The sequence below is a fragment of the Pteronotus mesoamericanus genome, unplaced genomic scaffold (genome assembly GCF_021234165.1).
Source record: "Pteronotus mesoamericanus isolate MK-2021 breed Mesoamerican mustached bat unplaced genomic scaffold, CSHL_Meso_final scaffold_705, whole genome shotgun sequence".
NCBI lineage: Eukaryota > Metazoa > Chordata > Mammalia > Chiroptera > Mormoopidae > Pteronotus > Pteronotus mesoamericanus.
The window spans coordinates 5,634,994-5,658,613 of NW_026555326.1; the positions used below are offsets into that span (position 1 = coordinate 5,634,994).

The 23,620-nt window shown below is 41.3% G+C and overlaps 1 protein-coding gene across 2 annotated transcripts; it reads left to right on the forward strand.

The window, feature by feature from the left end:
- The first annotated feature begins 845 nt into the window (after positions 1 to 845).
- LEMD1 (LEM domain containing 1) lies at positions 846 to 23,326 on the forward strand. 2 transcript variants are annotated; one of them, XM_054563025.1, is made up of 5 exons: positions 846 to 927; positions 1,737 to 1,859; positions 4,513 to 4,583; positions 21,920 to 21,996; positions 23,128 to 23,326. In XM_054563025.1, the coding sequence occupies exons 1-5, from the start codon at positions 846 to 848 to the stop codon at positions 23,324 to 23,326; spliced, it is 552 nt and encodes a 183-aa protein (XP_054419000.1). The 2 variants fall into 2 exon arrangements, with proteins under 2 accessions (XP_054419000.1, XP_054419001.1); XM_054563026.1 differs by lacking the exon at positions 1,737 to 1,859.
- Positions 23,327 to 23,620: the final 294 nt, after the last annotated feature.

Below are 23,620 nucleotides of genomic sequence, written 5' to 3' on the forward strand. Positions count from 1 at the left end.
GGGATAATAAATAAACCCCAAAATTAAAAATCTCTGTTATAAGGTTTGACAAATGGGTCTGCCTTTTTAAGGATTTTGTTAAGTAGGTGAAGAGGTCAATTTGGGGGGATAGAGGGATCAACTGAATAAAACTGATTGAACACGAGGCCGTGCAGATTTGGAAAGCCATATTGAGATATGCGTAAATCTATATAAATCAATTTGTGTGCCAGAGAATGAACAGCTGACTTTTTTCAAATGCCAACTCAACAATTACAAAGTCTTCTGACAGTTAATTAAAAACTACCATCTTGCTACACTCATAGTTAAATTACAAGTGTGAAAACTACTACTGTTTGCAATGTTTCAATGCTCTTTACTCTCTGTACTCTCATCAAAAGGAGAGCTGGGATAAATAACTTTTATTTAACTCACTAAAAAATCTCTCTCAGCTCTTTTATATTTAATTAACTCTTATCTTCTCAGAGCTTGAGTCTTATTCAGAGCTCCTAAGCAGTAATAGAAATATGTATTCATTTGTTCATTTTGTGCAGAAGATTGTTCTAACATTAGTTGAATAGAAAAATTAGAACTAATTGTATCACAACATGGTGGAAAGACATCCAGCCAAAGCTTTGCACCAAGACAACTAAAGTCAGCAGAGGTTGTGGCAGAAAACAGCAAAAAAGTGGTGATTTTTTTTTTCTTTATTGTCTTTGCACTTCCAAGACTGGGGAGATCGGCCTGTACACACTTTCTTGAACTGGTAAAGTTTTAGTTCTCATTTGTAAGGCTATCTTAATGAATTTAATGTTTTACTATTTTAAAGATTCCGCTATCAGGAAAGAGACCAAACTTCTATCACCATGGTGGACGTGAAGTGTCTGAGTGACTATGAATTACAGAATGAACTTCATAAGCTTGGATTTTCACCTGGCCCAATACTAGGTATGTATGCAGCAAATGTCAGAGACAAGTCATTTATTACTTATAAACTACTTCCAAAGGTTTAAAATTATTTAGAGTGGAAGAAACATGTAATAAAAATCATCAAAATATTGTAGAAACAGGAAAATCAGAAAAACGATGAAGGGAAGGAGTGATGCATACCCTTGGATCTTTCTTGCAGATTAGTAAGTATGGTGCCAGACAAGAAGAAATCTTCTTCCCCACAGTGAAAAACCAGTTACTCTTGATTAAATCACCCTAGGTTGTTTTTCTTCTTAAAAAGATTTTATTTATTTTTAGAGGGAGAAAGAAAGAGAGAGAAACATCAATGTGATATGAGAAACATCCATCAGTTGCCTCTCATATGAGTCCCTGCTACCAAACCCACAACCCAGGCATGTGCCCTGACCAGGAATCGAACTGGCAACATTTTGCTTTGTAGCAGGATGCCTGACCAACTAAGCCACACTGGTCAGGGCACTGTGGGTTGTTTTTCATTTCTAGTATGTACAATGTGTTAACTATTTACATATTTATTGTCCATATTCCCTGTGGACAGGATTACAGCTTTGTCGGTCTTGTTCTCAGATGTATCCAGTGCCTGACTCCATGACTAACTCATAGAGGACTCTCCTTAAGTGTTTGTGGAAGGGGCAGAGTGAGCTGAGTAGCTGTGGGATCCACCTCATTGTAAAAAGTACAACGATGTAACCTACAAGAATAAAGATCTGAATTGTGAAATACCTTGAACCCATTAGGATCCTGTACCCAAACAGAACAACTAATCTATTCTCTACCTTCTTCCTCAGCTTCCACCAGAAAACTGTATGAAAACAAGTTAATGCAATTGTTGGTCTCGCCTCCCTGTGCATCACCTGTGAAGAATGGACCTGGAAAGCAGGACAGAGCTCAGGGCTACGATGACAGTAAAGGTACCGTCAGAAGCTGTACTGCTCAGTAGCAACTTTGCACTTATGAACACCTTGTCCAACACGACCTATGCAGCTTTAAATGGCATGCAAGGTGACTTGTAAAATAGCCATGTGGCATGTTTGCTCACGAAGCCCTTGGGCTACAAAAGGAATGCTTAACTCCATGAGTATATTCACACCAATGACCCAACTGAGTGACAAGTAGGGGAAAGGACTGGCCAATTTACACATCTTCTTAATAACCAGAGTCAAATCTGTTTGATTTCTAAAGCCAGAGTTCCTACAGGTAATTTCGGGGTCTCCTTTGAAATCTCAACTTCTACTTTGCCTCAGTCAATAAATTTGACAGTTATTTTCTTCGGATTAAATGATTTCACATCCATGAAAAAAGATGAACCAGGTTTACCTCCCTGTGTCTGGTGCCCCCCGGAGTTAAAGGGAGCTGACTGCAGCTGGCCTCTCCCAGCTCCCAAGTGGGTGGGGAGCTGTGGTTTCTGGGATCCAAGGGCTTTCTGGAAGGTCGCCCTTCCAGTGGCGTCTAGTTCAGTTCTTAGGGGGTGGACTTAAAGAGTCCCACAATACATTCCAAGTCTCCTTCATTCAGTTAATATTTATTAGGAGTTTTCTATGAGCCACAGTAAAATTACAGAAAGTATCGTTTATTGAAGGCCACCAATGCATTTCCAGCCTAACTCACATTATCTCAATTAACACCCACAACACTTTGCTGAAGTTCAGAGAGGCCAGGGGATGGGCCAGCATCATAAAGCCAGGAAGTGTCCCCAAAAGATAGGCGTCCATTAGAATGTGCCACGAAGCACAAAGCCTATCCGTCTTCATCGCCACTGCATGTCCAGCTGCTGGGACAGGACCAGGCCCGTAGAAAGAATTCAGTATAGGTTGTTGAATGAACGTGATAAAGATTTAAGATTTGAACGCAGATCTGGCTCTCATAATTGTGCTCTTTCCACCACATACCTTTTACTTTTCTCACAATTTCTATCGTGAGGATAAATACATTATATTTTTTACCATGTTTGATCTACAAAAAAAATTAGCAATTTCATATAGTTCAAATTAACAGTTCAACTAATGATGTAAATGCCTGGAAAAGTACCCTGCAATGCCTGGCATTTAAGGTAGCAGAGGTACTGAGAGTTTTCCCAAGAGTCTGGAATGTCTGGCCTCATTTAGGGAGGGCAGAAAGCTTTGGGAATGGACTCCACCGCCCCTGCGCAGGACAGTTAGCATGGGGTGTCTCAGGGCAAGTGGCCACCCCAGACCATTTCTGGATGTGGGATGTGTTCACAGTGCTGTCCCAGACCTGGGGGGCCCTCTGTCTCCTGCCCTGGAAAGGAGCCGAAAGGACTAGACTAGCCCCCTGATGAAATGCAGTGCCAGGCTGGAAGCGTCCAGAGAGGGAAGCTGGTGCACTAACTGCTCAGGGCTGCTGGAGACTGCAGATCAAAGCTGCAAAGTCAAGCTCATGATCTCAGTCCAAGCTGCCCTGGCTCCCAGCACACAGCCCTCCACCCAGCCCCCAACAAAGGCGCACGTATGCCAGGGCTAAGAAGAAAATTGGTCCTTCGGTTTGTAAGCTTTGCCATTGCTTTACACTGTGTCCACATGATGCTAGTCAACCACAGGCGTTCAGTCAGAGGTGCAAGCTTTGGTTCAGTCCTGCCCTCATAATGCAGCTCTGCGATGTCAGTGGCCAGTGGTGGGTACATGTAAGAAACCTGCTTCTCCAGGTCGGGTCTGAATCATGCATTTGAATTTATTCGTTGGAGGAACCTCATAGACCCTGATGCCATTAGAATGGAGGGGTGGGCATGGAACTAACTGGGTCCCCTGGAGATTTAGCCTGGAGCATTTCACAGGAATACCTCGTCCTGGGGCCCATTTGTTGGTGGGAGGGGTCGGCGGGGGGGCAGCTCCAGACCTGAGGCTGGGCCTTAGGGCATCCAAAAAACAGGTGGGTTCGATTTTTCTCATTTTCCCTCATTGCTTTGGCACTGGGTAGACATAGCTTTAGTGGTCTACTCTCTTTTCAACCTTCCCAGATATTTTTGACTCAGGGAGCTCATTTAAAATTCCCTCCGTTAAAAGCTCACTGATGTGCAAGAGCACATGATTGCTCCAAGTTTATCAAAATGCTTCTTCACAGCCTGAAGGTGAGGGCTGAGCAACAACCACCTTTTCTGTCCTGGCGGTTTTCCTGATTTTAAAGCCTTTTAGTGCAGGTCTGGCCTTCCCTCCCTTGGGTGCCTCTTTGGATACAGAAGGAGAAATTCTCCTGCCCTGTCTTGACATTCAGAGATATGCATGGCTTGAAGGGGCGAGGACTAGATGCAAACAGCCGCCCAGACGGGCAGCCAGCTCAGGCTCAGCAGTGGATTGCTCTCAGAGACATGCAAGCAAAACAGCCTCTCTGTTAGGATCCCTCCCCGGGTTCCGAGGGGAAGGCCTCAGCGTGTTCCACAAAAGCCACTGCAGAAAGGCTCTTTTCCCTCAGAAGGGCAAAGTGAATTGTCCCCCTCATCCCCAAATCTGTCCTGCTACTGATAGAATTCACCCCGATGCTCGGTGCTTACCTCCTTGACTAGCTCGTATGTTCTCATGGCCTGTTTTCCTTTTGTTTCCCATGATCCAGAGCTTAATGCCATTGTCGTTTTGAAAGGAAATATCATACTCTCATCAGAAAAAAGCAAGGGACCCAAAAAAGTATGTACAATTCTAGTGCATGAATACTTTCACACATACTAAATGTAAAAAATAGCACCTTTCATATATATTAAGTAAGGAAATAGCAAGACACTACATTCTGTCGTAATGGGGAAATCCTAAGTTAAAGAAGCTCATTTTAATGCAGGTTTTTGTTTTGTGAAACTGTTGCCATGCTCCAGCGTAACGGCCCCTCCCTGACATAGAAGCCACCTTGTGTTTCTCTCTGGCTGTCACACCCTCTCTCACCTTTCACCATCTGTCACCTACATTCACACATGGCATTGAGCACAGTTCTAGACCCACAGGGAGCACAGGATAAATGTGAGTTCCTGTCCCCTTCCCTTTCCCAGACGCTGAGATCTGGCGTCTACCCTCACCGCCATAATGGAGCACTTGGCCTCGTGTGTGAGACTAACAGATATTGGGGTGAGGCCCCCTGGTTTAGAGTCCCTGCCCTTCCACTTGCCAGTGGACTCTGGGAAAGTCACTTAACAGATCTGCACTTCCTCTCGGAGCAGCTCCCTCCGCGGGTGGGTGTGAAGTGAAAGATAGGTGAAGCCCTTAGCATAGAACATGACACACAATTCGTTCATGTAACGCACTCCAAGGTATCAACGCCAGTGTCTTTTTTCTTGGTCCTTCATTATTTAGAGACACCTGCCTCCTTAGACTTTGGCAACTCTGGACTCTCTCTCTGTTCTGGACTCTGCTCCCCGACTGCTTCCATTCTGAGCCTCTCTTTGGGGCCCTAAGTGCACGTGGTGCCTGGGATCTCCCTCTTCAGCCCCTTCTTTTCCCGCTCAGCGTCATTGCCCTTGGTCATGTCATTCACTTACCACTTCTGTGTCATGACCTGTCTATAACCCTCCACACGGGACCCCACTCCTGAGCCACAGGCCGACCTCCTGGAAAGCTCCTTCCCTAACAGATGGTTATTTATAGTTATGAACATTTCACAGGTTGTATGGATGTATTTTTACCTCTGTGGTTATCCCCAGCGCCTCACTCAGGATACCCAGGGCCACCTGCATTCGCGGCCTCTGTTTATCTTGATGGTTCCATCACCTTCCCGCTCTCCAGACTCAAAATCACAGTGTTACCTTGGAACCCCCAGTCCTCACAGCTCTTTACATATAAACAGTTGCCAAGTCCTATGGATTTGAATTGTAATTAAAAAAAGTATCTGCCCTGGCTGGTGTGGCTCAGTGGATTGAGCATCGGCCTATGAATTGAAAGGCCGCTGGTTTGGCTCCTGGTCAGGGTGCATGTCTGGGTTGTGGCAGTCAGTTGATGTTTCTCTCACACGTCGATGTTTCTCTTCCTCTCTTTCTCTCTGCCTCCCCTCTCTCTAAGAATAAATAAATAACCTTTAAAAAAAAACCCCAAAACTATCCCTCCTCTCTCTTCCCACTGTTCCTATCCTAGCTTGCACCCATACTAATTTTTGTTGTTGCTGTTTATTAGAACAATTGCAATACCCTCCTGACTGGTCTCTGCCTCTAATGTTTACCAATTCCAGTTCAGATCTACAAGCAGAGATTTAATCATGTCATTCATTTGCCTGGAAACTTTCAAAACAGGATGCAAACTTACTGTACACCATGAAGAGACACCAGTATCTCTTGTAAATTTATCTCCCTCACTGTCGACCCCAGTGAATGCATACCTTGTTTCTCTACCTCTTACATCTCTTCCCATGCACATTTGCCTCAACTGTTCTTTATGACTAGAATTCTTTTTTTTTTTTTAAGGAAATCCCAAGAATTTTTCCCTTTTTATTGAATCGATTGGGATGACACTGGTTAACAAAATTATTATGCAGGTTTCTAGAATTCTTTTTCTTCTTTCTACCTCCTCCCCATTTTTCTTCCTGTTAAAATTCTGTGATCACTTAAAAAATGTCTCAGGCTACTTCTGTGCATCCCTTTAAAATTGCATTTTATCCCATTCAGTAGCTTTCGTAGGGTTTCGCACATAGTAGGAGCCCAAAGAACACTATCAAGTCTACCAAACAGCTTTAGTGACATGTAGGTTAGTTTGCAAATATGGTCTAGTATTTAAAATACTTGCTGAATTTAAATAAATGAAAGAAAACCTCAGGCAAACATTCCTGCAATAACCTGTAACTTTAGCTTTTCATCTAAACATAATTCAAATTTGATGAAGTAATTCTGATATCAAATTTTCTAAAAGAATTTTTAAAATCTTTTAAATGACACCTCATTTCTACAGAAAACCCTTTTGTATAGTTCCTGCAAAGACATTTAAAGGAGAAAGAGCATCCTGAGTATTTAAAATGCATCAGGTGGGGCCGATGCCCTTCAGGGTTTGCTTTACGTAAACCTGAAGTAAAACCACATCAATATTTTGAATTGGCAATAGAATTAAATAGAAAGTTTGTGATGGCATAAAATGTTTTGATCTGAAGGATTTATATAAGCCATTTTGATTCTCAGAAGAGCCTCAAGACATCTGTTCAATTTTAAATCCGAAAGTAAATGTAAATAAGCATTTAAATTTCCATGTAAAAGGTAGTAGAAAGTGTGTTTATTGAGACACTTGTCTAACACCATAGACTTTAATTACGTAAGAGCAGCGGTCCGTACCTAACAGCCCTCTAAGTACCAGAAAGGCAGTATTCACGTTTCTTTGAAACACTGATGAGCACATATTTTCCTCTCATTTTAGCAGGTATAGTGGAATACCAACCACCTTGAGATTTTGTCCATTTCTGGACACTTTTTAACACTGTCTGTGCGTGCTTTATTAAATTACATATGCAGACCATTTGGTTTGGTGATTAAGACCACTTAGAAAGCCAGGTCGGTATTTTTTTTTAATTGGGGATTTTCTTATCAAATAGACTCTAGACACAGCTTAAACCCCCACCGATGGAGTAGGGAGTAAAGCCAATGTGTGTAAGTCAGCCTCTAAACCCTCTAAAGAGGAGAGATGGGACTCAGGGATGGCAGGGAGGCAGAATAACACCGTCAGGCTGCACAAACTGGGGTTCGATGGGACAACCATGTAATTTATCACCACAAACAGGATGCTTTTGAGAATGAAAGGGGTCACTAACCAGAAGGGATACTGGGAAAACAGAACTGAAGAGCGACGGTCCTGGCGTACCAGGGCGTGTGGTCCTCCTGGGTGCCGGAGTGGTTCCGAAGCCTGAAGCTTTTGCACGTGCCTGCGCGTCCGCGGGGTGGGCGGGTGGGGCGGTGCGGCTTTCGAGACACAGGGCCGCGCCCCTGAGCGCCGGGCGTTGCCTTTCTCTTCCCTAGATGTGACATGCTCTTTCTTGCCAGAATCAACATTCATTCTGTCCGCCCAGCTTGGAATGACCTCTCCTCATCTGCTCTCCTATCCGATGTATTGTTCCAGGAGTTTCTCAAAACATGTTCCGTGGGTCTGACCCTGGGAATCTGCCTTTTCCATCAGTCTTACTCCCACCCTCTGTCCAAGAGCTTTTGCTCTAAATTTTAAAATTTTGATGGTAAACCTATGTCTTTGAACCCTCTTCACTTAATTCAATGCCAGGCATGTTGGGGGAGGGGAGTTACTTAGCCCCTGTGGGCTTAACTGAAAGGAGCTTTTGTCCTGTATTGATGTTGATGACCTCTCTTTTTCTCATTTCCTATTCTGTACCATCTCTTCTGTCTCTTGGACATTCCTTAGTGGAGTCTCTTGAGAGAAAATGCTTAGGTCACAGTGAATTGGTGACCGTCCAGGGAAAGGCTGCAACAGAACTTCCACCCCTGGGTCTCACAGCCTGGGAGTTAACAACCATTTATCGAACACAGGGCATTGTACTAGACCTTCTTGTTTCTGCCCTGAATAAACTTAAAGATGAGCTTTGGAAACACAGAATATGTGTATCAAAAATATGGACTCTAGAGCCAGACTGCCCGGGGTTCAAGTCCTAGCTCTGCCACTATCTTGGGCAAGACACTTGACCTATCTCTTAGCTCCTCATCTATAAATAAGGATAATAGTAGTCTCAACTTCATAAAATATTGTGAAGATTAATTTGAAGTATGTCAAATAGAGTAGTGATGGCACATGATAAGAGATAAGTACAAATAAGAACTATTACTATCATTAGTATTACTATTTTATATAAAAAAGCATGATATTTAATTATCTGCAATACAAAGCAACATGCTTGAGTGAAAAATAATACAGTGGAAGATGAATTTTTTAGTTTTGAACTCTTAAGTGCTACAGAATGTGATTTATCAGAGTGCCTACAGATATACTTACATAATTAAGTATACAGATGCAATGGAAGATGATTCCCTGTACGTGTTGTGTTTTAACGGAGCAGACCAAGCTTTCAAAAAGTCTATGTGCCTTCCCAGTATATAAGACTCCTTCTTTCTTAATCTGATACTTAAAGCCTTCCTTCCCCAATCTTTAAACATTTTTAAAAATAATTTCACACTTAGAAAAAGTTGCAAGAAATAGTACAAAGACTTCCCACCTTCCTTTTACCCAGATTATTTAATTGTTACCTTTTACCACATTTGCTGTGCATATATGTATCCACATGTATACTGTGCCTTTCTAACTGACTTGGGAGCAAACTGTAGACATGAAGCGCTTAGTTCTCTGGCATGTATTCCTCCCACCCCCAAAGGACTTTCACACACGTCTGCCGTGTAACACTCCAAATAAGAAGTTCACGTTGATTCCGTGCTAGCATCCAACACTCAGATCCCATTCAAACATCACCAACTGTCCCAATAATGTCTTTGCTTTCTGGTCCATGAACATGGACCACAGGAACATGTGTTGCCTTGAGTTGCCAGGGCTCTTCAGTCTCCTTCAGTCTCAGACAACCGTGCCTCAGTCTTTCCCTGACATTCATGACCATTTCAAAGAGTCCACAGCTTTCATCCTGGAGGGCGGTTTTCCTGCATGAGTTTTCTTTTTGACTCCTCACAGGGGCCGTGCCTTCCGGGGCAGGAAGGCCTCAGGAACGAGGCCGCGCCCTCCGTGCACCGCCCCAGGGAGCACTACCATCCTGCCCCAGCCTTGGCAGCGTTAACCTTAATCCCCTGGGGAAGTTGGTGTCTGTCAGGTGTCTCCATAAAAACCATCATTTTTTCATTTGCAATCAAGTGGTATTTGTGGGGAAATATTTTGAAATGACACCAAGGCAGTGTTCCTGTTCAAGCCCCGTCCATTAGCCCAGCTCCCGTGGACGACTGCCTGAGTCGACTTTCATTACCGTGGCCCACTGAGACGTTTCTATTTCTATTATTCCCTCTGCATGTACTAGTTGGTCGTCTACCATAAGGAAGGCCTTCCCTTCCCTTCTCCCCCATTTTATTTATTTATTTATCCTTTGTTTCATTTGTTCTTTCATTCCTTCATATTAGTATGGATTCATTGATTATTTTTAATTGAATGGGTTGTATCTGTTATCATTATGTACTTTAATTCTCAAACTGCCCCAGATGTTGTCAGTGTGAGCTCCTTCAGTATACTGTATCTTTTTGATACATCCTTGTCATTTCTTGAGCATTCCCTGAATTTCTGGCACAAAAAGATGTTTCAGACCCATCTTGTGTTTTTCCTGCCTCAGGACGCTTCATTCCTTTTACTGCAGGACCGTGTTTAAAAACCAAGTCCTAGGCCTTCAATGAGCACACTGCTACTGAGAGTCATTGCTTCTAGGTTGTCTCAGTGGACAGAGCTGGAAGATAAATGTGCATGTATATGCACATATGCACATAGGCATCTGTAACTATTTTTATATATCTCTCTATATGTAAATTTTAAAACCATGAGTTCATTTTGATCTTCAATTACAATCCGACATTTCAGAGTTCTTCCTAAGTCACTTTTTCTTGAGAGAGAGAGAGAGAGAGAGAGAGAGAGATTGGGGAAGGGAAGGAGAAAGAGAAGGGAAGGAGAAAGAGAAGGAAAGAAACATCTATCTGAGAAACATTGATTGGTTGCCTCTCGTATGCACCCTGACTGGGACAGAGCCTGCAACCTAGGCACTGGGAATGGAACTGGTGACCTTTTGCTTTGTGGGATGACCCCTAGCCATCTGAGACACACTGGTCAAGGCTGTAAGTCATTTTTGTGACAGTGCAAAACCTGGCTTCCATTATATTCAATATATTTACAGTTTGCTCAACTTTCTAATTTCCTCAGTGTAACAGCCTCCCAGCCATAATAGCCTCCTCCTTCTCTGCATAATCCTCATCACCACCTCCTCTACCACAGGACATGGAACAGCTCCAAGTGGCCCTGCCATCGCTGTCTCTCTTCCTTGGACACAGGGCCCACTGAAACCTCCATGTTGTCCCCTCCCCTGCCACTGCCAGTCTTCAACCCCCAGGAACCCCAATATACACAACCTTTCGCGCTCCATTTCTGACCTCCAGGTCAGAATCTGACCCCTCATTCATGTCCCCTCTGTCCCACTTTTTGAGCAGGACACGCTGACATCCCAGGGAAGGACAAGAAAGGAAACAGAAGCTTCATGTCTCTTTTTTGCTTCCAATCCTGAGGTTGTTTCACTGTCTTTGTGCCAGAACTTTAATAGAATTTTTACTCTTATGTCGCAATTGCTGTTGTTGCTGATAAGATACCTTGTAGACCTATAATTAGCACGTGCAGGGTCTACTCCACATGCTGCAACCAGAAGACCCAAAGTGCCACGGGAATTTATATTAAAGGGCTAACATTAAGTGTGGTTTGAGATGCACACAAAGGTTTTAGGAGACCTTATGTTAAACATGCCTGTAATAGTTTTTTAATTAATTGAAAAACATCCTTACTCCCAGTAATAGTTGTATATTCCCGTTGGGTCAAAGTGAAGAGTAAATTACATGTTCTATAAGTACTTAATAAGCCCTTAGTTCTTACCTTTGACGTGCTAATGGGAGCTAAATACCATATTTACAAGGAATGCGATGTAACATTCTTCCTGTAAAAATAGTGACCTCCTGGTAGATATGCTTAAATATGCTAATAATCAATGTGTCTTTATCTTATTGATTATATGCTGATTCTTTCTGTGTAATAGAACCCAGTTTTTGAAATACAAGAGCATCAAGAAGAGTTAGTAAACCAAACTGATTACAGTAATTCTAAGAGGATAATAAATGTAGACTTATTTATTTTCATAAAACTGAATTATGAGCCATGGTGTTCTCTTTCAATAAGAAAAATATGAATTTGTTTAGAACACTCAGTTTTCCTTTTCTTTTCATCTAAAAATATAACCAAACTGACTTTAGCTAGTTTATAATTTACATTGTGGGTATAGATATATGTATCTATTTTAGGGAGAAGAGTTTCCTGTTTACCTTTCTTATGAGCGCCCCTGAGTTATTTTGATCTCTTAGCATTTATTAGGGCTTCATTAGTACCAGGTACTATTTATTACAATGCATGAGTCCAGGGGTGATTTATTATAATTATCGATCATAGAATTTCCTATCCGAAAGGCCTCTTGGAGGAAGCTCTATGGTTCATCTCATAGACGGAGAAACAGGCAGAGAGGGGATGTGACTTACCTAAGACCCTGCAATTAGAAGAAAAATGGGAAATGGAATTCCAGTCTCCTGTTTTTCATCTGATGGCCCTTCTCATCAAGCTGCCGAAGGAAGAGGAAAGCAACCAGGCACCTGAGTGGTGAAAGAGCTCCCCCCGGCGTCTCTTTCTAGGGTGTCCCAGGCCAGCGGGGCATATTGTCACCTTTGGCAGCAAAGGCTGTCTGCTGATTGCTTTGCAATGACAGCCCACCTGAGGCATTTTTCGATGGCTCTTCCGTCAGCACGTTGAAACCGTGGTACAGAAATCAGCACAATTAAAATGGACCGCCTGATATGTGCACAGGTGCCCGGAATCCGCACCCCTGTTAGACAGAAGGAAATTCAAACCTGAAAACCCTTTTTGGTATTTTATTAACATATGCATCTAAAAAGGTATAAAGAACTATGTACTAAGCAGTTAGATTCTCAACCTAGAAATGAAAACTTAAATCATTGCTAATTCAGTTGAAGACCCCAATGTATTCCTCCTGGTCATATTTCCCTTCCTTCATTTCCCCCAAGGTAACCACTATCCTGAATTTTCGACTGATTATTCTTTTCCTTTTCTTTACAGTATCCACAAACTTTAGTTTCTCATGATTTTGGATTTATTTAAATGATATCCTAGTGTAAGTATTATTCTGTAACTTCCTTTTAGCATTCACCATTATGTTACAAGCTTCACCCAATATTTGTACCTCTCATTTATTCATTTTCACTGCTATATAATTACTGTAAAAATACCTTATCCATTTCTTATTTATGGGACATTTGGATTGTTGCCAAGTTTTCCTAATACAAGTAATGCTGCTACAAATATTGTGGCACATAATCCATTTTGTACATGCGCCAAATTTTTTTTTCTGATTCAGTGAATATATATAGAAGTGGAACTGTTGACTTGAAAGATATATATCTCTTCAGCTGAAGTTGTAAGAGATCATGCTAAATTGCTCTACGGAGTGGCTGCTCCATTCTACATCCTTACCAGCAGTATAGTAACAGCTCTATAGTTCTAGGTCTTTTTCAAAATGGAGTATTCCCAGATTTCATTTTTGTCAATGTGGTAGTTGTAAGATGGTATTTCATTATTATTGTAATTTGTATGACTCTTATACTAATAAGGTTGAGCATCTTCTCACAGGTTTGTTGGTTATTTGTATTTTATTGCCTGTGAAACGTCCACATTTTTTGTCCATTTTTCTATTAATGTTTATCTTTTTCTTGTTAACTTATAGGAGCTCTTTATATATTTTGGATACTAATCCTTTGTCAGCCGTAAGTGTAATACAGATCTCCTAGTAGTTTGGACTTGTCTTTTTTTTCCCAACAGCTCACAGCATAACTGAGAATAAGATACAGAGATTTCCCACATAAAACCTGCCTCTTCACCACCAATGAATAAGCCTTTCCTCTTATAAACATCTCCCACCAGTGGGCTTGTCTTTTCACATTTTTCTACTTGCCTTTAAAAATGTAATTTAATTTTTTTTCAAACTTACAGCAAGTTTCCAACAAAGAATTCCTATATGGTCTTCATCAGATTTACCAATTGTTAACATTTTACTATATTTGTTTTATAATTTTATCTATTTATTGCTTTTTTCTTGAACTAAATTATGAATCATGATCTTTTACTCTCAAAACTTCAGTATATATTTCTTTAGTCTAAAGACATAAGGATATTCATACTACAAAGATGAGAATCAGAGATTTTTTTATTGAGGTTAAATTCACATAACATAACATTTACTATTTTCAAGTGCACAATTCGATGGCATATAGGACATTCATGATGGTACTACTATCTACTTTCAAACACTTGCATCACCCCAAAATTAAACTCAGTACCCATTAAGCAGTTATTCCACAACCCCTACCCTCACAACTACTAATCTGTTTTCTCTTTCAATGGATTTTTTTCCTTCTGTATATTTTATATAAATGGAACCATTCAATATGTGATGTTTTGTGGCTTTTTAAATTTAGCATTAGGTTTTCTTTTTTAAAGAAGATTTTATTTATTTATTTGTAGAGAAAGGCAAAAGGAGGGTGAAAGAGAGGGAGAAAAACATTGATGTGAGAGAGGAACGTTGATCAGTTGCCTTTCATACCAACCCCAACTGAGAACCATACCTGCATCCCAGGCATGTGCCCTGACCTGGAGTCAAACCAGCAACTTTTTACTTTGTGGGACGATACCCAACCAATTGAACCACACCAGTCAGGGCGTAGCATAAGGTTTTCAAGTTTCATCCATGTTGTAGTATGTGTCTGTATCAGCACATCATCTCTTTTTATGACTGAGTAATGTCCCATTATATGGATATTCCATAATTTATTTAAATGGAATAATTTCATTAATCCATCATGGGCATTGGATTATACCCACCTCTTGGCTACTGCGAATAATGCTACTATGGACATCTACTCATTTTTAAGTATTTGCGTACCTGTTTTCTATTATTTTGGATATAAACCTAGGAGTGGAATTTGGAGCCAAGGTGGTAATTCTATGTTTAATTTTTTTAGTGATGGAAAAACTGTTTTCCACAGCGGCCACTCCCTTTCACCTTCCCACCACCAATGTATGAAGATTCCAGGGTGTGTGAGGTAAAAAGAAAACCCAGGGCACTCCCCGCATGTCCATTCCTCGGGCCCTGCGGTCCTTAGCCCCTCTGCTCTTCTCTGCCTTTCAGAGTCTTCTTATGGTTGCTTTACATAGAGTGTTTAGAATTTTTGGCTATATTCAGCAGGAAAAACTTGGAGAAGTATATTTATCTCATCTTGTTCATGACACCACTTTGAACCGTCTCTCCTTTCTCTTCTGATCTGCAATGTTAGCACTTGTCATTCATAAAATTTCCACGGGACTTTAAACATGTACCCAGGATTTGTTTCAGTCAGGTATGGTAACGTTGCCAGTGGAAGTGGGGTTCCTGCCGTGTCACAAGAAAGGCATTTCAGAAGACCCACATGTAGGAAATTGTGGCATGGTAAGATTTATTTGTGGTACCAGATACAAAATCAAAGGGGTTCCCCTGGATTTCCAAAATCTCATCTCTGGCCCGCCACGGAAAAAGTCCAACCTTGGCTTCATCAAGGCCAAAACCAAGGCCAGTGTCCGGAGTTTCTGTGTCATTTTAAAGCGTAGTCCTTTGGAGCCAGCATGTGGGCCCCTGGTGGCTGCTATACCTGCAGCGTTGCTACAGAGAGTATGTGTGAAGGGGTTAAGCACATATTGCTTGGCAAGAGAAAGGAGAGGCTTTGTTAGCTGTGATTTTATTATCCTGGGTTTGCGAAGGACCAGGAACTTTTTCAAAATAGCCAATCAATTTCCCAAGCTCTCGGGTGCTTGCGCTGGGTCCACCTAACCAATCTGTTTTTCTCCAGGCCAGACTGACAGGCCTCTCTGGTCGCCATCTTGGCTCCTGCTGTGTGTGTGCTAACCTTCCTCTCCATTGTTTATCCCTTCCCCCAGTGATCTGCTGGGACAGATTGGCGCTTCCCGGGGGAATGTGTGAAGCTGTAACTTCCTGGTGAAGCAGGCAGGCTCCTGCTCCCCAGCTGATTATGCTTCATAATGTCTGATCCCTTTCCTCCCTTCCTTTATTAAAATCTAGCTACCTACACTGTGGCCAGATGACAGGCACAAAGACAAGTGCCTTTCAAAGAAGTTCATTACCTACAGTTTCCAAGAAGATTGGGCACATCATGTCCTGCAGGGCCCCATGGGGAAGTAGCTGGATCAGTCAGGACACAGAGTGAGGGGAAGGCATGGGCACAAGGCTTTATTGTGGTTTTTGCAGGAAGGAATGGTTGAGGCAAGGTAAGCATTTCAGGATTGGCTAGTTTGACTAATTCCAGCAGGTTCTGGGCTATTGGAGTGGACCCTAATTGTCCAATATCTGGCCCTGGGCTGATGTAGGGCAAGGAAAATATCAGCTCTGTGAGAGTTAGGTAAAGGAGAAGGTTGGAGGGATTGTTTGGCTTGCGTATGAAAGGCGTGGTCACAGGCAACTCTTTCCTCTCTCCAGGAATTACCTAACATTCTCTCCAGGATTAGCGAGGCCCCAAGAGGTCAAAGCATCATAAAATACAGAAAATAAAAACCATGATTAATACAATCAGCTCTCTATCCTGATCAATTTGTCTAGCTTGTACTCACAGAAGAATGTCTTTATTACCATAGCAACGCCTCTCACGTTGTTTTAAGATGGTGTCTTTATTTTTTACTTATCCCTTTATTCTTCCAAATAAATTTTAGAATAAGCTTATTGAGTTCCATGAAAAATTCAGATTGTAATTTAGATTGAAATTTTGTTGATTTAGTAAGTTAATTTTGAAAAAGCTGAATCTTTGTTGAGTCTTCCTGCTCATGAACATGTTACATCTTTACGTTTATTGAAATTTTCTTTAATGCCCTTCAGTAAGACTTTATTATTTTTTCAATAAAAGACATGCTGCTCATCTTTTGTTAGCTTTATTATTAGGTAGGTTTTTAATTTTTGTTGCCAAATATTTTGGAAATAGTATCTTTTAAAAATTATGTTTTAAATGGTCTGTTGCTGATATATAGGAATGCAGTTGACTTTTGTCAATAACTTTTGTTTTATTACAATTAACCCTTTGCAATTATAATATTTTTTCTGCAGATTCTTTTAGTCTAATTTGTATACCTTTAATTTCTTTTTGTTTAGCTATGCTGGATAACACCTTTTAATTACAATATTAAATGAGTGACCATAGTAGGAATATTTCCTTTGGTTCTGATTTTAAAGAAAATGCTTTTACCATTTACCTTTGAGTATGATATTTGGTATAGGTGTCAGAAGACACTTTGTATCAAGTTAAGGTAGTTCCCATTCTATTTGGTTTGCTAGAAGACTTTTTTAAGCAGGAATGGAGACGATCATAAAGTTTTTAACCTTTCATTTGTTAACATGGTACAGATTATTTTAAAAGGCTTTTAACTAATTCAAAATCATTATTTAGATTAAAAGAACACAATGTTTCTGAAGTTATTATAAGATCTTTTAATAACTTAATCAGTTTTAGTCAATAAAGGGATTTTTTGTTTGTTTGTTTTTACCTATTTAAGTAGGCAATAACTGCCAGTTTTTCAAGTCATTTGTAAAAATGTCATTCTACATATAGGCCTCTTTTAAAAAAAAATTGAATTAGTGAAGTAGAGTGATTGAAAAAGGTAACACATTTCAGTTCGGAGAGAATTTCCACCCCACCTCCAAGAGTGTGGCGGCCTCCCGACTCTCCAAACCCCAGCAGTGAGAAGTCCTGGAAGAGTAAGGGAAAGGAGGGGTGGAGACCTCAGCACTCAGCATCCCTTCTTTGGTCCCCCATACGTGTAGGTGACAGTCCATGACATCTCAGGCTGGATTTGGGTCTACATTGTAAAATACACATTGTGGAAATGCGAACAAATTTGTTTTCTTTATGGGCAAATATTAACTATTTTAGTCAAAGTAGACCATTTTTCAAAAACCAAATACATTTTTGGATGAGTAATGATTTAATGGGAATGCAAAATTATTATCATTTTTTCTGGCTCTGACTGTTAGCCCAGTGTTTTGTACTTAACTATATATAGTACAGTATGACGCTATCTCATATACAATCCACTCTCAGATTCAATATAATATATATATACATAGATAGGCAATAAGAATTACCACAAAATAGTCTACCTGGAAAAATCTTCTTAAAAAGCCAATTCATCTGAAATATTCAAGAAGAGAACTGCTAGCTATAAGTGTTACACTCATGTAACATGATTTGATAATTTATTAATTAATAAAAACATTTTTAGAAATAGTTGACATAGTTTCAGTGATGAATTCTCCCAGTAGAAATATCACAAAACACAAAAACATAGCCATTGGAGCCAGAATATCTGGGCTTAAATTATAATTATACCTTGCCCTGGCCAGGTGGCTTAGCATCATTCTGATGCATCAAGGTTGTGGGTTTGATCCCTGGTCAGGGCACATACAAGAATCAACCAGTGACTGCATAAATAAGTGGATCAACCAATTGGTGTATTTCTTATTTCTCTCTCTCTCCTTTCATCTCTCTCTCTCTAAAAGCAATTAAAAAATTAAAGCAATGTCTTTTACTGATTGTGTAACTTGAAGCAAATACTTTAGCTCTGTAAGCCTCTATTTCCTCATCTATAAAATGGTGACTATAATGGTCAACTCCTGGAGTTGTTACAAATAGTAAATTAATTGAGGCGTGTTGAATGCCCAAGATAATAGACATTCACGGCACGGTATTGCTCGTTCCTTTCTAGCAAAGCGGCACCGTCATCTGCAGTACCGCGTGGTGCTTACGGGCAGGGACTCTGAGGCTCCACTGCCGGGGTTGACTCCTGGCTCCACCATCTCAACAGCTGTGGAACCATGGGCAAGCTACTTAAACTCTCCATGTCTCAGTTTTCTCATCTATGAAATGGGCATAATAAAAGCTGCTTACAGGGTGATAATGAGGCTTAAATGGCTTTATTCAGGTAAAAGGCTTAAAACAGTGCCTGACACACAGGAAATGTGATATACACATTAGCTAGTATTGTCACGGGCCTCATGGCTTATTATATCAGCATATCTCGGATTCATTACATTTATAACTGCAGCTGTGATCGATAACGTGTGGATGGGTGTGCTTTTCTAACTTGAATGCCGTGAGCTGGGTGGAGAAGCAGAGGAGGCCGTGCATGACCCATTCTCAGCTGTGAATGCCTTGTCCGAACAGCCATCTTTGCAGAGCCTTGCTCTGGGCATGGGGAGAAAGGAGGAAAGACATTGCATTTCCCCTTGGCGCCGCTCACCATCACAAAGCCATGGCTTTAGTGAACACTAATATTTTTAAGTTCCATTGCCAATGGTATTTATAGTGAAAACCACATTGTAACAGCATTAAAAGAATGCTGTTCTAAAAATGAAAAATAAATCAGCTACAAGCATGCCACCTGACACAAAAGCTGATTTTATTCTTTACTTCTCTCTAGGTTCTGTTTATATGCATACACAGTATGTATTCACACAGTTGCTGTCACTGTGTACATACAGTTCCGTACTCTGTTTACGCATTTATCATTAACCAATATCCCTTTTCCCTATCATATAATCTTTATAATTATTATATTTATTGATGGCTGCACAGTCAAGTTGATAGGCCGGAATAACCCTTCTTCTGATAATTAAAATGTTCACCTTTCACATACTGTAGAACTCTGCATTTGAATGATAGTAAAGAAAGTAAATTATAAAAGAAAAGGAACTCAAAGACCTAAACCTCCTGATTGCAAAAGGAAAGAGAGGGGAATGTGTATTAGATTGTCTAAGAGCTGTGAAATACTATCATTTGATTTTGCAATAGGCTTCCACCCCAAATGCTTTATTTAATGCATCTATTTTAAGATTTTGTTTATTTACTTTTTAGAGAGAAGGAAAGGGAGAGAGAAAGAGAGGGAGAGAAACATCAATGTGCAAGAAACACATCGACTGGTTGCCTCTCGCATACCCCCAACTGGGGGCACTGCAACGCATGCATGTGCCCTGACTGGGAATCAAACCTGTGACTTTTTGGTTTGCAGGCTGGCACTCAATCCACTGAGCCACACCAGCCAGGGTGAACATAGCTATTTTAATTTTAAGAGAATTAAAAAGACGTTGCACATGACGGGTGTGTGGAGGTTCATTACGCTCTTGTCTACCTTTGTATATGTTTGAAACTTTCTGTAATTAAAAAAAAAGAAAGGAAAAAATGTGCTTATAAAAAAATTTCCAACACCTTTGGAAACAGTTTGATGTGCCTCTTGGCAAGCAGACCACCAGCAGCCCCCGTGGCCCCTTAGTGAGAACTTTAAAGTCCTCTTCCTCAAGAGCCTTTGCTTTGTTGGGGTGCTTTTGCACAGCTTCTCACCCTCTGCAGAGGCCATGCTTGGGTATCACTAAACTGCTGCTGAAAACATCTTCTTTCAGATGGGGGGCAGGGAGCAGAGGGGGAAGGGTGGAAGCCAAAGCTGCTTCATTGACTAGTAGCCTTTACTGGGAAGGGGGTGACCAGCAGTAAATGATGGTACAGTGGGCCATGTCCTCCCCATCCACCGTTGGCTGAGGCCGTTGGACCTGCTGACACAACCCATCCCGTAGGTGAGGTTCCAGACTCATGAGAGTTCTGTGCTTTACTGGAGTATCCTGACAACACACTCGCTAAGGCCAAGGCTGTCCTTTCTCCTGGTAACTCTGTGACTCACATGAGTGTCCAAGGGTCTCATGCCCTGCCCTCCATCACACCCTAGTCCTGTCTATCTCAGTATTGCTGTCAGAATGTCTCCTTTTGACTTTCCTTCTTGGTTCTTGTTCTGTCCTGGCGTCGGTCAGTCCCATCTTGGGGAATTCTCCCGTTACGGATGCCCTTGTCCATAGCCTACGGTATTGTGAGGCCTCTGGCAACGTGGCAGGTGTCAGAAGGCTCCTCTCATGCCTAGGGGTTCTGGGTCTCTGGGCAGGGGTATAGACACCAACTTTCCAGTAACTCTACGTGGCAGATATTGTGGCTTGATTAAAAGAAATAAAGAACATGTGTGTTAGGGCTGAAGCATTATAGATCTGACAATTGATCTGAGTGAATGAGAATAATAAAGGAGACTTCTTGCAGGAAGGAAATTATTTTTAGAAACTGAAGAGTAGAGAAGGGTCTAGTGTAGTGGTGCTAGCACATAGCTCCATTGATGATACTGTGTGACGGTAGGCTCGTCACTTAAGCTTTCTGTGCCTCCAGACTCAGCATATCCAAAGAGGAGCAGGGACAGTGCCTACCAGAGGAGGGTAGGTGGTCTAGGAGGCCCTGCTGAGTTAGTGGGTTAATGGGGCCTGACACTCAGTAAATGCTGGTCAGCAGCAGCATCTGACACCACGTCCTCACACTCTTGCACATTGCAGACACTCGAGGATGAGGCAGCCTGAATATTAAATATGAATAGACAATCAAGGGAAATCAGACAAATGAGGAAAAGTGGCATCATGAAAAGTGGCATTATGATAATAATCATTACTAAGTGCTTTTATTAAGTGCTTACTGTATATCAGCAAATGTTTTAATAATTTTGCATAGATTAAGCCACTTAATCATTATGACTTTATTTCATAGAGAGGAAACAAAGGCATAGAGAGCTATGAATTTTTACTTTATTGAAAAAAGACAACATTAGATAAATTTTTGGAAAAAGAAAAGATGACTGCCCCTACTTCTATTCCTCATACAGAACATTTTCATTTTCCTAAATTATTTTCTAGTCCTTGTTCATAGCCAACTTGGTTTTTAAAATAACCTTAGTCTTTGTATAAAAATGATGCATGTTCACAAAAAAAGCTCCAAGCAATAAAAGTACAAATAAGAGAGCGAAATAGAAAGATGATATTTAAGAACAGAATGCTGCTCGTATCATGTGACTATTGTCACTGGTGTATCTATTGTTCATGTGTGAGTCACTAAAGTGAAATATTACTCCTTGGAAATGGAAGGTTTTTGCTAATATTGAATAAAGGCAACTTAAAGTTCATATTATGAAGTACTAAACCACTTGAGGCACCAAAAACTTTCTTAGTCCTCAGATTATACAATTTTTTTCTATAACAAAAAATAAGGTCCCTGTACAAGACATTAGAAACGGTATTGTGAGGCCTCTTCTTGATAATTTGATAAATACTGTCTTCTTGGTAAATACCTTCTTGATATTTTGTTTCTGTTCATTAGAGACCCAAGGCTTCCACTGCTAAACCAAAAGCCCAAGATACCTACTGTCTGGGTCATAAGCGCTCTGAGAAAAAAAGGTAATACTTTTCTTAGCATATGAGGAGACCTTATGGACTCATATAACTCCTGCAAAAATTGTCATTCAGATTTTTGTGACAGGTTTAAGTGTAAAAAATAATCTGTTGAGAAAAAAAAGATTCATAATATCTCATTTTATTTTTATTTTGTAAAAGATTTCATTTACTTATTTATTTTTTAGAGAGAGGAAAAGAGAGGGAGAGAGAAAAAAAGAATCATATATCAGTTGTCTCCTGCGCACCCTCAACTGGGGATCGAGCCCACAGCCCAGGCATGTGCCCTGACTGGGAATCAAACCAGCGACCCCTTGGTTTGTGGGAAGACGCCCAACTCATTGAGCCACACTAGTCAGAGCAATATCTCATTTTAAAGCTAATGGGGACTTACATAATCTCTAGTTCACCTCAGGTTTAGCGGCCAGAGAGATTGAGGGGAATCCAAAAGTCACAATGAACTGAGACCAGAATCCAAGTTTTCTGACTTGTAGACATTTATTCTTTGTGTCTTGGAAAATAGGGAAAGAAGGCGGGGTGGGGAGTAGGTAGTTGAAATAAAAGCTCAAGTCTGGCCATTTTTTTAATCAGAAAGTAAAGCTTTCTGGAAAGTTTCCTGACTTCTGAATAAACTTCAGCCAATTTCCAGGATTAAACAAGTAGAAACATAAGATACTCCCTAAAAGATTTCAGAAAGTACTCTATTTCTCTTTTAAATACAAAATAAGCATATTTCAAAAGCACTTCCCATCTTCACGCTGAACGTCTGTGTTTAGACCTGAGAAGAAAGAAAGGACAAGGCCTGTGTGCTAATGTCCCCCATCGGGCTCTTAGAGACCCCCAGGAGAGGCCAGGGGGTCTGTCCGTCCCTGAGTCAGGCCTCGTGCCAGCACTGGAAGACATTACACGTGTGGGCGATAATGATAAAGGAATGCTTTGGGGGACTGTTTGAGATCTCACATCCTCACGATACCCCGTTAACATCACTGTTAAAATTAGCATCGGTTTCCAATGAGAGAGGGCTGCTCCCTAAAGCCCCCACTAGGGTTGCTCCCTTGCGCCCAGAGACCACACACGGTCAGGGGGTGCTTAGCTCCACACTGCATACAACCCTAAGAGCCACGAATGTTTTCACAGGTGGGCCTCCAGAGCACCGTGCGTCAGATTCAAAGGATGGAGCAATACTGAAGGGAAAGACTGCTGCACAATAAACTGGAGTGTCGGGAGCAGGGACCTAGAGAGGTTTCCCGCGGGCTTGAAGCTTGCTGTGTTTGTCATCTTCATCATTGTGCTATTTGTCTACATAACTGTAGAAAAGAAGCCTCTGTTTGGTTAAGTGCTTCAGGGCAGAGCAATGACTACTCCAAGCCCGCCTGCTTCAAGAAAGAACAGCACTGCCCTGAAGGGGGAGGGCCAGCCCTGCAGCCAAGCAGTCTTCGCTTGCACTCTGTGGCTCTCGCTTCGGCACCCAGGCTCAGGCAGGTGGAAGAAACGACGGGGAGAACCAGGCACTCGTGTCCAGGGGCTGGATTACAGGGAATTCCATGGGGCATGCCGGCCCTCATTAAAGGCGCTTCTACAGGGGAGCACACTTCGAAAACGGAAACTGTGCCAGCACTTTTCTTTTATA

Coding starts and splice junctions, on each gene's coding strand:
- LEMD1 (XM_054563025.1), top strand. CDS start 846: ATGGTGGACGTGAAGTGTCTGAGTGACTATGAATTACAGAATGAACTT. Junction 4,584..21,919: donor AAAGCAAGGGACCCAAAAAA/GTATGTACAATT, acceptor TCTGTTCATTAG/AGACCCAAGGCTTCCACTGC. Junction 21,997..23,127: donor AAGCGCTCTGAGAAAAAAAG/GTAATACTTTTC, acceptor ATGTTTTCACAG/GTGGGCCTCCAGAGCACCGT.